At 33.4% G+C, this 19,109-nt stretch overlaps 1 protein-coding gene and 1 pseudogene across 1 annotated transcript; both read left to right on the forward strand.

Moving 5' to 3' along the window:
• Positions 1-1,187: 1,187 nt before the first annotated feature.
• On the forward strand, positions 1,188-5,010 carry LOC124838748 (Major facilitator superfamily protein). Its single transcript, XM_047314428.2, has 3 exons — positions 1,188-1,672; positions 3,119-4,050; positions 4,177-5,010. Exons 1-3 carry the CDS (start codon positions 1,337-1,339, stop codon positions 4,682-4,684), a joined length of 1,776 nt encoding a protein of 591 aa, XP_047170384.1. The 5' UTR covers positions 1,188-1,336; the 3' UTR covers positions 4,685-5,010.
• Positions 5,011-9,193: 4,183 nt separating this feature from the next.
• On the forward strand, positions 9,194-10,264 carry LOC124838764 (cytochrome P450 71D10 pseudogene; annotated as a pseudogene).
• Positions 10,265-19,109: the final 8,845 nt, after the last annotated feature.

Here is a 19,109-nt window from a genome sequence, read left to right on the forward strand (position 1 = left end):
GCGTTATAAGAAATTTTGAGTTGTTTGGACTATTATCAAAGGTAAGGGAAGCTAGTTACTTTGGGTGTATGTGAGTTTGATAAATATGATGTTTTCCTTGTTGATGGGTTTGATTGATGTGTACGATTGAATTTATTTGTATGGTTTGAATTATTGTTTCGTGTTTGATTGTTGTTTGGGTTTGTGTAACTAAGAGAACTTAAAATATGAGCACTTGAGTAAATTGGTACGAGTTTTAATGTGTAAACACTGTTTTGAATCAACCTCATTGAGAAAGAAGTATCAATTTGAGCAATTGATTAGGTCCAAATTCACTTGAAATCATAACATGTTTTTTCTATTAACTAATATAATGTTGAGTGATATTGTACGGGATATTTTGACGATCGAATAATCATTCATACTCAAGTAGAGTCAAATGTGTTATGTCATGAAGAATAGAAGAGCCTAATCTATAGATTTTAGTCTGATCTTAGGTACGAAAGAATTAATCTTATGTATATTTGAGTGATAAATCCTTGAAACTATGATTCTAAAAAGCCTAAAAAGTGTCATATGGTGCATAATTATATTCTATTTGAGAATACTAATAAATTCATATTAAATATTGTTGATTATTAATTATAACCACTTAAGTACTATTAAAATAATAATTATTATTATAAATTTTATAGTTAATATATAATTATTAATTAAAACTATCAGACGACATTTTAAAATTTATTTTTTATTTATACCTAAATGTAAATCAAAGAAAAGAAAAAAATAAATCAGATAAAAATTCTATTTCCGCATAGTCGAATTTGGATCTATTTTCCCGTGTCGCTATTTGCTAGAAGAACACAAATTGAACACTGGAATTTGATTTTCCAAGGTTTATCTGTAGATATTTGGTCGGTGTTTTTTCTAAAAGAATATATATATATTTATTATGTATACTATATATATACATAATATATATATTATGCATATTTATTACATAACTTCTTTATTACATTATAAAATTTATGTATCATATTCATGTAGATGAATTTTGTTTTTTACATAAATATTTTTCTTTAAAAATTTGAGTATATTGGGAGTAAAAAATCATGGTTAGAGAGTAAACAAATGTAAAAGAATAACGCGTGTGCCAGCTCATCCTATTGGTCCACTTTCCATTTTCATCGCTCTGTGTGTCCCTCTTTCTCTTTCCTCTGCCTCTGCTTTATCTATTTCTCTTCCATCATATCAGGGTCCTCCTCTTCCCACGATCACATAACCAAAACACCAGCAGCACCAGGAACAATAAGAAGAAGAAGAAAAAAAAGGGTCTTTGATTGGTGAATGATCAGCGATGGGGCTCTTACAGGAGAAGCTGTCCTTGTTCTATAAGAGCCGGTGGCTTGTGTTCGTCGCCGCAATGTGGTTGCAGTCATGGGCGGGTATCGGCTACCTCTTCGGGAGCATATCGCCGGTAATCAAGAGCTCCCTCGGTTACAACCAGAAGCAGCTCGCCATGTTGGGTGTTGCCAAGGACCTCGGCGACGCTGTTGGCTTCATGACGGGGCTGCTCTGTGAGTTGTTACCTATCTGGGGTGCTCTTCTTGTTGGTGCTGCTTTGAATCTCATCGGTTATGGCTGGGTCTGGTTGATTGTAACTGCTCAAGTTCCAGTTTTGCCTTTGTGGGCTGTGAGTTTCCATGTTCTTTTTGTTCTTCTTCCTTGTTTGGATTTTACTTCTTTCCCATTTTGGAATATGATGCTGATCAGATTTTTTCATTTGGGGGAGGGTGTTGTATTGTTACTATCAATCTTGACATATTGTCTTTCTCTCTCTCGAATTTGTTCTCTGAAATTGGATTTGAAGTAACTCGATTGTGTGTAACTGGATAGCCCCACATACATGTACTGTTTTGGATTTTCCTGAATCCTATTATTGCTGTTTTGTATAACTTTAAATTTACCGTGAGACACGAACATGACAATTTTCATTTCTGACTTTAATGTTTGATTCTGTTCGCGTTTCTTCTACCCATCACTTCCTTTGATTCGTTGATACCGGGTTTCCTGTTAACCAGAATCAACATAATAACATTTTTTTTTATATCTTATTGGGTTAAGTGGGTTTCGTGGTTCATTGTACGAGATTCGTCTTGATTCCTCTTATTCTGGGCATTCTGTTTTGAAAGGGTTTAATTTTAACATGTGGTCGCAATAAATGGCTGTTTGTTTGTTTGTTGAACATGAAAAGTGAGAGGACGCCGTTGTTGGCAGAATCGAGTAGCTTTGTACTATAGAAACCCATCCTTTTATGACTGAATGTTCCATTTATGCCTTCTCAATGCTCAATATTGATTTGGGGAATTTTCTCTTTCTCATCAGCTTTTGTTTTTATTTCTTCTTTTTCTGTTTTTATTTTTTCCATGAACATCACTATACCAGCGTGATGATGAGTCACCGTCAGCTTTAAAAATTATGAAACGAAGTGTGAAATATGTGGAACTTAATTAATGGTTTTGCACGATACTAAACACTTAATTAATGAAACTTCATTGTGCTCAATTTTGCTGTTAGCTGTCTGCCATATGAACGAACATGTGACATGATACCAAAACTTGGCCAAATTTTCTAACAATTAGTACAAAGAGACAACTTAAATAATTGATCTCCCTTTTGGTTATTTATTCTATTCTTCCTTTTGTTTTGTTCTGTTCTCTGGTGTGCTGCTATTGGGAATTGTATACGCATTAATCTTTAGTAACGACAGACATAGTTGCTTGCTGGGCTATATTTCTTATTATAATTTTTTTATATGTATCAAATCTGCAAGATGCTACTTCAAATTGAGAAGTTGTTTTACCAATACAGAGTTTGGACCATAGTAATGACCTTAACTAAGAAGGAAGTATGGAGATGCGCTTATCCGTACTATTGATGTGTACTAGTTTGATGTTTCATGAGCTTCATTTAATAAAAATTTCATCACTCTGTTAACGTTTATGATGAAAATATACATTTCATAACAATATAATCATAAGAAATCAGCATAGCACATTTATTTCTTCACGAGATGTCTTTTAATGATATTTCTTGGCCATAATACCAAGTTAAGTGATCAATGGTTATTGTCATGCAGATGTGTGTTCTTATCTTTGTGGGAACAAATGGTGAAACCTACTTCAACACAGTTTCTCTGGTGTCTTGTGTACAAAATTTCCCCAAAAGCCGGGGTCCTGTGGTGGGAATTCTAAAGGGCTTTGCAGGGTTGAGTGGTGCAATCTTGACACAGATATATGTATTATTCCATTCCCCTGATCACGCATCATTAATATTTATGGTTGCTGTTGGTCCTGCATTGGTAGGAATAGGTCTTATGTTCCTTGTTAGGCCTGTTGGGGGTCACAAACAAGTCCGGCCAACAGATGGAAAATGCTTCACATTTGTGTATGGTGTGTGCCTTCTCTTGGCTGTTTATTTGTTGGGAGTTATGGTTGTCCAAGATCTAGTTCCAGTGAGTGAAACTGTAGTATCTGTATTCACAATTATTCTCTTGCTGATCCTTGTTATCCCAATTGTTATTCCCATTATGTTGAGTTTTGGCCCTGAGCCAAGAAATCCAGATGAAGAGTTCCTTCTTCCAGAACCACATAATAAAGAACCAGGGAAGTCTCAGTTGGATTCTGATGAAGTAATATTGAGTGAGTTGGAAGATGAGAAGCCTAAGGAAGTGGACATGCTCCCTGCATCAGAGAGGCAAAAACGTATAGCACACTTACAACAAAGACTGCTCCAAGCAGCTGCAGAAGGAGCAGTGAGGGTTAAGAGGAGGAGGGGACCGCACAGAGGGGAAGATTTCACCTTGACACAAGCATTAATCAAAGCAGACTTTTGGCTTCTTTTCATTTCCATGATCATGGGTTCCGGATCTGGGTTGACTGTAATTGACAATCTGGGTCAGATGAGTCAATCTCTAGGATATGACAATGCACATATATTTGTCTCCATGGTCAGTATTTGGAACTTCCTTGGCCGTGTTGGAGGAGGTTACATATCTGAGCTTGTTGTGAGGTAAAAATAGAACAGGTTTTACACTCATTGATTGTTTAATTCAGCTTAGAAATCACTTTAAATTTGTTACATGTCTCCTTTACATCTCATTCAATTTCAAATTCCATGATGTTTTTACTTGGGCAGAGATTATGCATATCCAAGACCAATTGCATTGGCTGTATTTCAACTCATTATGACTGTTGGACATCTTTTCATTGGTATGGGATGGCCAGGGGCAATGTATGTTGGCACGTTACTGGTTGGACTTGGTTACGGGGCTCATTGGGCAATTGTTCCAGCCACTGCCTCAGAGTTGTTTGGTCTCAGAAACTTTGGTGCACTGTACAATTTCATCACTCTGGCAAACCCTGCAGGAACACTGGTCTTCTCTAGTCTCATTGCCAGCACCATCTACGATTCTGAAGCAGAGAAACAACACCCCCAAAGTATGGGATCACTGTTGTTGCATTTGCCAAATGCTGCTGCTGAGTCTCTCAAGTGTGAAGGAAGCGTATGCTTTTTCCTAACTTCCATGATCATGGCAGTATTATGCGTTGTTGCAGCAGGGCTATGCACGGTTCTAGTGTTAAGAACAAGGATTGTTTATGCCAACCTATATGGAAAAACTTCTTCTAGTAGACTTCGATTATGAGAGAGTTTGGACTGTGTATTTTGGTGTCCTATACTTTTGAAGTTACTGTTGCGATTTTACTTCAAGAAAGATTGAAAAGAAGCTGAAGCAATCATTTTGATTTGAAGCTGTCTCTGGTGTGGAAAGCCAAAGAAGGGATAATTTTACCCAAAACAAAGGAGAAAAAACTAAGTGTGTTGTCCGATTCCTGCTACCACATGGCTTTGTGCATTCTGTTCCATTTTTGTTGTGTTATAATATTCTTTCCTTTTTCAAGTAAAAGTTTGATTGGCATTAAAATTTGACACTGATCGGTTTCTACTCTTATTCCACTTATTTTGTTACTACGGAAACATAGTGCTAACTGCTAAGATTATATGCCGTATTTTATTAAAAAAATTACCCTATACCTCCAGAAGCTCAATAGAAGACTTCTTTAATTTTGACAATTTTTTAATTGCAGCATCTAACTTTCCCAAAAGAAAGGTGGTCTTAGAATCATAATCTTATTTCACTTCTGACAACTAGACTATAGCTGCATCTGACACGGCAAATCACGGGTGCAAATTTGTTTGAAAATGATAACCCCCTTAGAACATCCAAACAGATATGTACTATTTCAAATAAGATTCAATTTTTTAATCTCTTTCAAACAGTGTATTACTTAATAAATCTGACCCATTAATTCAGAAGTTACACAAAATGGTATATGCTATCTCATTCACATGATTGTATCACATTATTAATCTCAAATCACTTACGTCCCATATGAGCACCATTCACTCGTATAGATTTGAGTACAAGCTTATGAAATTGTAGTTATCAATATTAGTATTAGTTAACTTCCATCCATTCATATTTGGAACTTAATCTTTACACGATAACTTATCTTGATCTTTTATTTTCATATGTTTTTCATTAATTTATTATTCTCTCGTATGATTAGGAAAATTGTTCATTAATAGAAATTTGTAAATGTTTTGTTATCTTGATCTTTTATTTTCATATGTTTTTCATTAATTTATTATTCTCTCGTCTGATTAGGAAAATTATTCACTAATAGAAATTTGTAAATGTTTTGTTATCTTGGTCTTTTATTTTCATATGTTTTTCATTAATTTATTATTCCCTTGTCTGATTAGGAAAATTGTTCATTAATAGAAATTTGTAAATGTTTTGTTATCTTGATCTTTTATTTTCATATGTTTTTCATTAATATATTATTCCATAATTGGAAAAAATGTTCATTAATAGAAATTTGTAAATGTTTTGTTAAATTGGACGTGGAAATCCATAGTTGAACTTAGAAAATAGATTTGATATTTAGAGTTATGGATTTCGAAATTTAGAATTGAAAATAAAATTACTAGATTTCAAAATTTGATTAATGAGTGCATTGAATCTTGAAATCCAATTAAAGCGATATTGTATTTGGTGATATACCATATTACAAAATTCAGTTAAGAAGTGTATTGGATTTTCAAATCAACTTAAGGAATATATTAAATTTTGAAATCTAATTAAGGAGTGTACCAAATTTTGAAAATTAATTAAGGAGTGTACTGAATTTTGAAATTCGATTAAGGATGTTAAAACAAAATCATCTAGAAAATATATCGTCTAAACAATCCAAATTTTTAAGTTTAACAATAAACATTAAACGAAATATCTTTTCAGAAAGAGAAGCAACTACTTGACCTGAAGCATCTAAGTGTTTGTTCAATGAAAAGGAAAATCTAAGGTTTTATACAAGAAGCTACCCAAATTGTCCAAGTGATAATATAAAGTCTTTTCAAAATAAGAACATACAAAACAATGTTTCCCTGAATTCTAAATCATCTAACATGTTTACAGGAAGCATTTGACCAATAAGAAAAGACTACATGACCCTTTTGCCAACAATATACTTAACGATTTTTTTTATGAAATGTTAAAAAGAAAAACAGTTTACAAAGGTACCATGTATGGGATATGCGCAAAACAATAAGATTTGTTCTCAACTTTCTAACTAAATATCTATTCTTGAGAAATCTAAAAATAGTGTTATAAGTGACAGCGTCTTGTGAAAAATATCGTCTAATGTAAAAAGCGCTAAAATCTACATCTCAAATAGCTCTTCATAAGAGTATAATGCTTTACATAGTCTATTGTCAATATGTTATACATAGTCTAACATTTCTTTAACGTTATACTTGAACAATGCATTAATTACTAATGAGACATGTGACAAGATGTTTTGAACAAAGCAATATAAATTAACGTCAATAAACGGTCAAAAATATTTAATATCATTTAATGCATGTAGTCTAAAGTATTGTTTTTCTTGTATTCTTTGTCCTTGTTATGTGCAAAACAGGAATACCCAAAGGATTGATCAAAACATATGCACACGTTGGATTAAGACGTTGAAAGAAGTGAAAAACATTATAAGAATAATTCTCTTGAAGATTTCTACTCTGGCAAACCGTACAAGCTACTATTCAATCTAAACTCTGATGAAGCATTATACATCTAGAGAAAAGACTAAAATCAGACCTATCTCCTAAAGGCTACCTGCTCTCTTGAAATTAACTCAGTATCCAACGGTCATCTTTTAAGAAAGCCTATAAAAAGAGGATCAACTAAATAAAAGGGTTGGTTGGTTGAAGAAAAAAATATAATAGGTGAAAAATAGAAGAAAAAAAGACGAAAAGAAAAAGAGAGAGAGTATGCTCACGAAAGATCACCATTTATCATCTTTCCCTCATCTCAAACCTTACATCTGTCAGAGCGGTGCAACAAGAAAGGGGTGAATTGGTTTCCTTTTGCAAATAATAGTTTTATCTTACTTAGTGAATAAATTAGTGAATAAATTAAAAAATAATAAAGAGTATGGGAAGAGATAAAATTACACAAATAATTTTATACTGGTTCAGATCACAAGGATCCTATGTTCAGTTGTTAATCCCAAACAGAGATTAACGTTCCACTATCACAAAATCAATAAATTATTACAATCACACATAAAGACAAGTGTAAGGGTTTAGAAACATCTCATTTGTTACCACAAGAGACGAAACTCACTTCCTCCAAAGGCCATAAGAGATGAACACATCCTCCAAATGTTTTACGAAGGATTAACACTTCTATTGGATCTTCACAAAATATGACAAACTTCACTTAACAACAACAAAACACTCAATCACACTCCTAGTGAAAGTTCTCGCTCTTATCAACACCAAGTTCTCAAAGCCAAAGCACAAAGGTTACACAAACCTTAGATCACACTTTTTCTCAATTTAAGCAAACATGTGTGTGTTTAAATGAGAGCCTAAAACTTCTTTATAAATACATCACTCAAGGACGCCTCCAATTTTTTTTCAGCTTTTTCTCGCGTGATAATCGATTAACCACTTATGGTAATCGATTATGCATTTAATGAATGCACAACGGCCAAAAACATGCTCAAAAGCTCCAACGGCTAGCTGTGATAATTGATTATGGTAAGTCATAATCCATGGATAATCAATTATCATACTTTGGTAATTGATTATTCCAGAGCCAAAAATGAGTTTTTAGCAACCTTTAAAAACCTCTATGTGAAAATCAATTATCTTAAGTAGCTAAGCGATTATTGTAGAGCTTTTTGAGTCCAAAACAAATTTTAAAGCATAACTAATTACATGGAATCAACAACATATAAAGCCTTACTACTCATAACAAAAGCTTTAACACATAAAACCGATCTTCATGTGAACATTTAAGTTTAATTTGGACATCATCAAAACTTCTATACTTCATGATTTTGCTAACAACATCGTCTAATACTCTTCAACCTAATAGATATGATGATAGCAAGCTCAAACAAGATAAAATATGAAGAAAAGGTTATCATCACATCAAGCCTTCTATTATATCTTCAATCCTACAATGTCTTATGCTTTCAAAATGAAAGGAAGAGAAATAATACAAGAGAAGAAAAAATAAGGACAAAAATATGCTACTTGAAATCTAGTGAATTATTGAATCGAATTTCAAAATCAGATTAATTCTTAAATCAAATTTTAAAATTAGATAAGTTTCTAAATGCATTTAAGTTAATTAACTTGATTTTAAAATTCAATAAACCTTTAAATTTAGTTTTGAAATCTAGTGTTTCTCTAAACCGTATTTCAAAATATGGTTATTTCTAAAAGTTTTCACTGCACATCTTTCAAAATTAGATAAATATTTTTACAAACCAAATTTCAAAATCTGGTATATATACAAAATATAATAAAAATAAAATATTAAAAGTAAATAAACTTAAAGTTAAAACGATGTTCAAAATAAAATAAAATAAAATACTAAAATTAAAGTTGAAGAAGAGAAAAAATATGAATTGTGAAAATTACTTCTACTTATTTAATTAATTTATTATATATATATATATATATATATATATATATATATATATATATATATTTATTTATTAAAAGAATATATTTGCCATCACAGTCAAATTTGGAGGTTATTGGTGGGCCCTCTGTTGATATCATATCACCCAGCACCATGGCATACCACGAGGGACATAAAGAATTGTGCACCATGGCTAACACGTGAGGTATACAAAATTATGCACCGTGCCAGCACGAGGCTATATAAAGAATCACGAGGGAGCCATGGTAAGGGAGAGGAAGATGAAAATAATAATTATATTTAAATGTAATCTTTTATATATTTATTAGATAAATTTATATTCGGTCTTCTAAATCTAAATAAACAATTTAGTTTTGGTCACAGATATTTTAAATATCTAAACATTTGAAAATTATGATTTTTAATTTGATAATATTTTAAATTTATAATACAATGTATAATAAACAACATGGGTTAATTTGTTTTTAATCTCTCTTTCAAACTTAAGGTAAATTTTAGTCCTCCTTCTTAAGAAAATCTTAATGTTTGGTTTCCAAAATTAACGGCGTTAAATTTTAGCTAAATTATCTAACAGTATGTCAAGTCACTTCTCTTTTTTCTGAAACGTGTCATCTTTGTTTCATGCTCTGTCTTTCTTCAACTTGTTTACCTGGACACTAAAGGTATTGTGATGAAGTTAACATCATTAATTTTTTATTTTTTATTTCTTTCACTTTTTACTTGTGGAGTACACCCAAAGGTGTGATGGAAAAAGCACAAGCTAAGGTGAGAAAAGTGTATGGTAAGAAGGGATATGTGGATGAGACAGATACACAAAAACTGATATACTTGAAGTCCATAATCAAAGAAACATTGAGGTTACACCCACCTCTACCATTATTAGTTCCGAGAGAAAGTAGAGAAAGGTGTGAAATCAATGGATATGAGATACCCTCTAAGACAAGGGTAATTATCAATGCTTGGACAATTGGAAGAAATCCTGAGTATTGGACTGAAGCTAAGAGTTTCAAACCTGAAAGGTTTCATAATAACTGTATCGATTTCAAAGGTGCAGACTTTGAATTTATCCCATTTGGTGGTGGAAGAAGAATTTGCCCAGGCATTACATTTGCCATCGCAAATATTGAGTTGCCACTTGCTCAGTTACTTTACCATTTTGATTGGAAGCTTCCCAACAATTTGAAAATGAAGAACTTGACATGACCGAGTCTGGTGGCAGAGGAATAATTTCTTCCCAATAGTTTCTTCCTAATAAATCCTCCCATGAGACATCTGTAATAACCAACAAAGGAATGAACTTTATCCCAGAATTACCTGTTTCCATGGCAATATATAACGCATGGCAGAGGCTTTCCATCGGGACTGACAATTGGCATGTAATGACTGCAAGCTCGGCGTGAAGCTTGAAAGAAGAGGGAGAGGGTGAAGGACTTCAAGATCTGACTGCAGGGGACGGTCGTGGGAAGGAAGGGGCGGCTCGCGATCATGGAGAGGTGTTCGAGGTGGCGTCGGAGGTGGCGCCAGAGGTGGCTGTGGTAGAGTTCGAGGAGAGAGAAGAGCTGGAAAATATTGACTGGTGTAAGAAAAAAAATACGTGGGCACACCACTGTTACCCACATCAGCTGGTTTTTAATGGTGTTAGTTTTGGAGGACCAAAAATTAAGGTTTCCTTAAGGAGAAGGACTAAAATGTTCCTTAATTTGAAAGAGAGACTAAAAACAAATTCGCTTGATAGTTTAGGGACTAAAAACATATTTAACCCTAAACAACATTTATGTGAACAATAAATCACCAATTCATAAATTTAATGTGCCTACGTTTGAAACAACTATAGCTAGAAAAGAAGTTGAATAGAGGAATATAATATTTTTTAAACAATTAGACAAGATTTTCTAATGGATAAATAAAATTAACAGTTTTTTTGTATTTCTTTTTTAAGATAACCCTTAAGACATTCCACTAATTGAATGAATGATTAGGAGTACAAAAATCGTTCTTGATTATCATGTATTAATCTCTCCCTGATATTAGATCCTCAAATCAAGTAACATAAAACTTTAAAAGACAAGACAATTTAGTTCAGTGGTTTGCTTCACACAGTAAAGTATTACAAAGATTGTATAAGATTTGTGTTTTCTTCATCTAAGTTCTCTTATATAGAACTTTGAAAATGACAGTTACATCATCACTATTAAAACAAACGTCCAACAACCTTATAATTTTTATTAAGCACTTAAATAACAACTTAAAACATGAAGAAGTAACATGAAGAAGTTGTGTATGATAGACTTTATACATATCATGACTCTAAGTACTTTGTTTCACGAATAATATAACATTAAGTAGGTCCTTCCATTACCTTTGATACGAGATTGATGATTATCAAAGGATAAGTACAATGAAGACTTTAAGATGTAACAATCCAATTATTCCTAGGATCAAATTAATTCTACTTATCTATAACAACATTAGTATTGGTAAGATAGTAGTTAACAAAATAGAAAAGATAAAATTAATTTTAAGTTATTTTCTAACAAACACGAAATTGATTCTTACCAGGTTAGTTCTTATAAAATCCATACACTAAAAGGAATAGTCAAATACAATAAAAATAAAACAAGAAGATAAAGATAAATAAAAATACTAAATAATAAAATAATAATATAAGGAAATAAGTAAAATTCTAAAAATATAAAGGAGATAAAAACACTAATAAAAAAATTCCATTTCTTTTTCAAAAAAGGATTCATAATTGTTTATCTAAGAATTATCCTTCAATTAATTGTTATCTTGAATTTTGAAATTAATCAATGTAAATTATCAATTAATTTGTTGACATTCTCTCTATTAACAAAAGTACATTCGCGATTAAAAGTAAAAGTTTTGTAGATTAATCATAATAAGTATTACAAAAGTACATACTCAATTAAATATTATTATATCTAATAATGTCTATTCTTTTACCTTTTATATTAATTAAAAGGCTAATTACTAATGCAAAAATCATTTTTTATGACAGGTAAAAATAACCTATTATGATAGGTGGACTCACGTCAAAATTTTGTCAAGTCCATGATTTTTATGACGTAGTAAAAGAGTACGTCATAATAGATTGAACATACTATGACACATTCTCTCACCTATCATAATATGTTAGGTCTATTATGACAGAATTTCACTTATCAATCGTAATATAATGAATTTATTATGACAGAATTTCACTTATTAGTCATAATATAATGAATTTATTATAACGTAGCTGAATTTAACTATCATAATATGAGTTTTTATGAAGAGATATTTTTACTTGTCATAACATCTCCCATGTATTATGACAGGTATTTGTTCACCTGTCATAGTATATGTTATTCAAAATTAATATATTACGAAATACATTCACTACAAAAATACATGGAATTATCGACGGACAAGTTCTGTTGGTAAAAAGAGCGGCAAAATTCTCGCCCATTTTTTCTCTCTCTGCGCGAAGAAGACTATATTTTTCTATCTCACAAAACACTTTCGTCATTTTTTCTTTCCTCTCATCTCAAGACCATTTCTCACCTCTGCAACCATTTTTCTCTCTCGTGCAACCATCTTCCCACACTACGAGCGCTGCCGTTGGAGAGTGCCACCGCTGCGGTTGGAGAGCGCCACTGCTCGTCGTGGGAGAAAGGCACCACTATCGTGGGAGAACCACGCGGAGCGCCACCGCTGCCGTTGGAGAGCGACACTGTTGTCATTGGAGAGCGCCACTACTGTCGTTGGGGAGCACCACTACTGTCGTTGGGGAGCACCACCGTTGCCATGGAAGAATGCCACCACTATCGTGGGAGAACCACTGCCGTCGGAGAACCATGCGGAGTAGTGCTGCCGTCGGGATGCTCAAAAACTAATTGGGGATTTTTCCCAATTTTAGGGTTTCTAAAACAATTGGAGAACCTAAGTAGAGCCTTTGATTTTGGTTTTGGAATGAATTGAATTGTTGTTTTGATTTAGGAATGAAGAAAGTTTGATAAAAAAAAATTAAAATCTGAGGAAATCGAAGAAGGGGAAAGAGGAAGAAGATGAACCAGATCGAGATATTTACCGACGGATTTGGCCTTCGGTAATTACCGACGGAGATAATAATCCGTCGATAAATATTAACGACAATGTTATTATCGACGGACCAAACTCCGTCGGTAAACCGTCAGAAAAATGACATCACCCACAGATTTTGAACGTTTTCGACGGTTTTTGGTCGTCGATAATAATTGTTTTTTTTTGTAGTGATTGGCATGCACATCATAAAAACTTATTTTTTATAATAAAGACAATTATGTGCTTGCATTTGACATCTAATGAGTTTACAGTCAATTTTCCTATTTTATCATCTCATCTAATTAATTTGTAATTAATTTACTTGAAAATCAATTGATTCAATTGAACAAACAAAATGAAATTCATTTCATACATTAACTATCTAATAATATTTAATACATTATTTGTACATAAAACTATATATCCAATCCAAATATTACATTAACCTACATATACAATACTAAATTGTAGTCAAGTTTTTTACTAACACTTACAATAAAAGAAGCCTGGTTAGTTATATTGCCTTTATCTGATAGGAATCTAAATAGCATATGAAAAAATCTTGATAGTGTGGAGCAAAGAGAGATGGCGTAACTTTAGCAAACACTTGGATATTGTACAATACCTACTAAAGTCAAAGAATAGTCAATAATTAATGCTGAAGTTAATTATAGAATAAATTGAGAAATAATGTTTTCTTACCTTATCCAATTATGTGTTCTATGTACCCATATCTCCTAATAAGCATTTTATATAAAAATAAATAAATGTATAAGCTGACAATAAAAGAACAAAGATCACGAACAAAGGATTTTCTGAGGCGTGTAGATCACTGTTCTTAAGGACTTATCCGCGGTGTATTGTGCAAGCCCCCAGGATACAACAGGTACTTCTCAGAATTTTTGAGGGTCTCAAAACTAGCAAGGATCTCTAGATAGAGAATAAAATAAACCCAAAATATTTTTAGGAGAATAAGAAAAGAGTAAGAATGAAACTAAGAGAAGAAAGAATGATTCTGATGATGTGTTTTGGAGTGAAGGAAGTGCTCTATTTATATAGGTCATGGATCAGGCCCATGACCTAAAATATCTCTTAGAAAATTATTATTTTTAATAAAATAGAACATTGGAAACAAAAATCAAAAGGAGACGTTGGCAACGTGCATATAGGAAAAAATCTCCAAGGCAAAGACTGGTGGTCCAAGCTCTAAACTTCCTCCGCAAATTATGGCACATATCTTTGCATATCTTGGCAATATTATATTAATAAATAATAACAATCCCCCTCATATTGCAAAAGATAAGAAACAATGATTGAAAGAAAGAAAACAAGAAAAGTCTTGGGTTTTATAAGATGTAATGCATAAGAGTTGGTATAACAAGCTATATGAACCAGTCCTAGATCGAGAAACTTAACACACAGTATAGTTGGTATAACAAACTATATGAACCAAAGATACTTGAGTGTGTTAGAGGTTTATCAATCACAATACACCCACACAATCCTTGTTGTTGTCGCTGTGATTCGCTCACTGGGCCATGTGCGTGCCCGATATTCATGAGTGCTCTAGAGATTATGCCAATATCTCATGCAAGCGGCCCCACTTGACACTCATATAGGTGATTCCATCAAGTGTATGCTGCAAATCATACACCACCCATAAGGAACATGAAAATCAATAAAAACTTTGTTTAATTACAAAGTTTAACCTCTCAATAATGCAATCTATAACACTTTCACACACACCATAGGAATGGACATATTTGATTTAAAATCAAATTAGTGCTATCAGAACTAACAAGTGACTTACTTTTACCCATATGAACCTTATTCATGGGATCTCCAATCATAAAAGTTGGGTTACCATCACTTGTTTGTTTTCCAGTGGCTTAAGTCTCATCCCCCTCGATGTTTCTAAGATCATATTTCTTCCTAAGGGTTTTGTCAGAGGATTTGCTAGATTCCATTCTGACTTCACATAGTCAATGGAAATAGTTCCACTCTTTAGCAACTGCTTCACCAAATTATGTCTCAATTGGATATGTCTATTCTTTCCATTGTAATTCTTATTTTTAGCTATAGCTAGTGCCGATTGGCAATCACAGTGAATTGACACCAATGGGGTTGGTTTCATTCCTAGTGGAATGTTTCCTAAGAAGTTTTTCAACCACTCAGTCTCACTACCAACCATCTCAAGAGCGACAAACTCAGATTCCATTGTTGATCTTGCAATAATAGTTTGTTTGGATTATCTCCATGTAATCGCACCATCCCCAAGTGTGAATACATAACCACTAGTAGATTTTGTCTCATCTGAATCAAAGATCCAGTTAGTATCACTATACCTTTCTAATACAGCGGGAAATCCACTATATTCAATGACATAATCCATTGAACCTCTTAAATATCTCATAAGCCTGGAAAGTGCATCCCAATGTTCTTGATTAGGACATTGAGTGTACCTACTCAGTCTACCTATTGCATAAGCAATATCAGGTCTAGAAAAGCTCATCAAGTACAGTAAGCTCCCAATTATTTGGGCATACTGAGGCTGAGATAAAGATTCTCCTCTTTTTTTCATTAATTTAGAGTTAGCATCATAAGGGGTACTCACGGGTTTGAAATCATAATACCCAAACTTCTTAAGAAGTTTCTCAATGTATTGTTCTTGGGAAAGTAATATACTATCTCCCTTCCTTATGATTTTAACACCTAAAATTACATTGACTTCACCCTTGTCTTTCATTTCAAAGTTTGATCCTAAAAATAATTTAGTTCTAGTAACAAATTCATTGCATGTACCAAAAATTAACATGTCATCCACATACAAACATATAATGACACAATCACCATTTTCAAATTTAGAGTACACACATTTATCAGCATCATTAGGTGAAAAATCATCATATAGCAATACATTATCTAGTTTTTCATGCCACTATTTTGGTGCTTGTGTCAACCCATACAAAGATTTTAAAAGTTTACAAACTTTATTCTCTTGACCAAGTACAACACACCCTTCAGGTGAGTCATATAAATTTCTTCCTCTAAATCGCCATTCAAAAAGGCAGTTTTAACATCCATCTGATGTATCACTAGTTTATGGATAACTGCTAGAGCTAACAACACTCGAATAGAGGATATCCTAGTCATAGGGACAAAGGTATCAAAATAATCTATGTTGGGTTTTTGAGTAAAACCTTTTGCTACTAATCTTTCCTTATACTTCTCTATAGATCCATTAGGATACTACTTTTTCTTAAAGATCCACTTACAACCAATGGGTTTTGCTCCTTTAGGCAAATCTACTAAGGTCCAAATGTTATTTTTCTGATTTGATTCAATTTCAGTTTTAATGGCTTTATCCCACTGTTTTGCATCAGGAGCACTAACGGCTTCTACAAAGTTACTTGGATCATTATCAACTAGATAGGTATAGAAATCATTACCAAAAGAAGTTTCCTTCCTTTGTCTTTTACTTCTTCGTAATTCCTCACACAAGGCAGCACTATTATTATCTATAGGTTGAGACGTCTCACTAGCCTTTAAAGGAAAAACATGTTCAAAAAACTCAGCATTTTTCGTCTCCATTATAGAATTTCTTTCAAGTATATCACTTTTAAGAACTAGAAACCTATAGGCAGCGCTATGTTCAGCATAGCCTAAGAACATATAGTCAGAGGTTTTAGAGCCTATTTTCCTTTTCTTAGGATCGGCTAACATCACCTTAGCTAGACACCCCCACACTTTTAGATATTTAAGGTTAGGTTGATAACCTCTCTACAGCTCATAGGGAGTTTTACCAGTTTTCTTATGAGGTATTCTATTTTGTAAAAAACACGCAGTAAGCAAGGCTTCTCCCCAAAGGTTATCAAGTGCACTAGAACTAATAAGCATAACATTCATCATCTCCTTAAGAGTTATACTCTTTCTCTCAGCTACTCCATTAGACTCAGGTGAATATGGTGGAGTTACCTCATGTGTGATACCTTCTTTAACACAAAAGTTATTAAACAACACATTCTCACCACCTCTATCTGATCTAATCTTCGTAAATTTCTTATTCAATTGATTTTCTTCTTCTACTTTATAGGTTAAAAACTCATCAAAAGCTTCATCTTTATATTTGATTAAGTAAACTTTGGTGTATCTAGAATAATCATCTATAAAGGTCACAAAATAATTTTTACCTCCTCTAGACATGGTTTGTTTCAAATCAGCTAGATCAGTATGAATTAACCCTAATAGTTCAATTTGGCGTTCTACAGAAAAGCATGTTTTCTTTGTTATTTTAGATTCTACATATATATCACATTTACTACTCTATTTATCATGCATATTAATTAATCCTAGTTGTTGTAATTTCATAACATAGGAAGAATTCAAATGTCCTAATCTATCATGCCATATATCATATAAATCAACAATATAAGTAGAAGAAGACGATTCATTAATATTTTCAGAAATGTTAAGTACAAAGAGACCTTGATCACAATATCCCTTCCCCACAAAAACATTATTTTTTGTCATTACAATCTTGTCCGACTCGAATGACACTTTAACCCCCACTTTTCCTAGTAGTGCTACAGAGATTAAGTTAACTTTGATTGATGGAACATGTAGCACATCACTCAAGGCCAGAGTCTTTCCAGATGTGAGTTTGAGAAGAAGTTTCCCTTTTTGAAGAACTTTCCTTTTTCCCAGAACATGAGTGGTCCTGAAATCATCGAGGTAGACATGTTCTTCTCCATCCCCTACACTAGTGTAAGAGGTAAAGGCACTTCTGTTTGCACATATATGTCTGGTAGCACGAGAGTCTACCACCCACTTGCTCACATTGGTCATCAGATTTACTTGAGAAACGACCGCAGCAATAATGTCATCTCCTTCAGCTATATTAGGCTTAGGAGGATTGTCGTTTATTGCTTAGTGCCTGCACTGCGGTGCATGATGGCCTGGCTTCCCACATAGGAAGCAATTTACTTTCTTCTTAAAGGTGGGGTTAGATGTGTTGGGGCGATATTTTCGAAAATTATTTTTCCTATTGTGATCAGGTTAGTGTTCGTACCTTTTTGGAGCAGGTTTGTCTTCTACCATGTTTGCTTTTGCAGACAATGCTTTGGCCCTCACAACAGCACATTCTTTCCTGTTGGTATCTTTAATAATTATGTGAGTGATTAGCTCTGAAAGTGACATTTGTTTGTGCCTGTGTTTTAGTTGTTACTTGTAATCAGTCTACGAAGGCGGAAGTTTCTCGATCAGAAGCTCTGAAACAAACTCATTTGGTAGAAGAATGTTCTCTGCTTTGATATCTTTGAGTAGCTTGTGGTAGTCATTGATTTCTGACTTTATGTCCTTGTCTTCAACCATTTCCCAACGATAGTAATTCCCAATGATGAATCTTTGTCTGACTATATCTTCAGGAGTGTATTTGAGAATCAATGAATCCCAAATGTCTTTCGCTTCCTTATAGGAAGCGTACACATCGAACAAATCGTTAGAGAGTGCACTAAGTAAAGTATGACGACATACCTTGTTTGCATGAACCCAATCTTCAACTTGTTTTGAATTTGGAGGGACACTAGAGTCGGGTTTTGAAGATGAAAGAGAAAAAGCAACTTCGTACATGTATAAGAGGGTTGACACGCGTTCTTGCCAGTGCCGAAAATTCTGACCAGAGAAGACTTCAATTTTTGATACATCTGGGAAAGGTTTCGCGAAGACCGTCTGAGTTCCGGAAACAGTATTATGATTCTCCGGGATTGAGTTGTTGTTGTTTTCAGCCATAAGTCCTTAAGATTGTTGTATAAGCTGACAATAAAAGAACAAAGATCACGAACAAAAGATTTCCCGAAGGACTTATCCGCGGTGTATTGCGCAAGCCCCCAGGATACAACAAGAACTTCTCAGAATTTCTGGAGATCTCAGAACTAGCAATGATCTCTAAATAGAGAATAAAATACAC

The sequence above is a fragment of the Vigna umbellata genome, chromosome 5, assembly GCF_029865625.1.
Source record: "Vigna umbellata cultivar VRB3 chromosome 5, Vumbellata_1.0, whole genome shotgun sequence".
NCBI classification, from domain to species: domain Eukaryota; kingdom Viridiplantae; phylum Streptophyta; class Magnoliopsida; order Fabales; family Fabaceae; genus Vigna; species Vigna umbellata.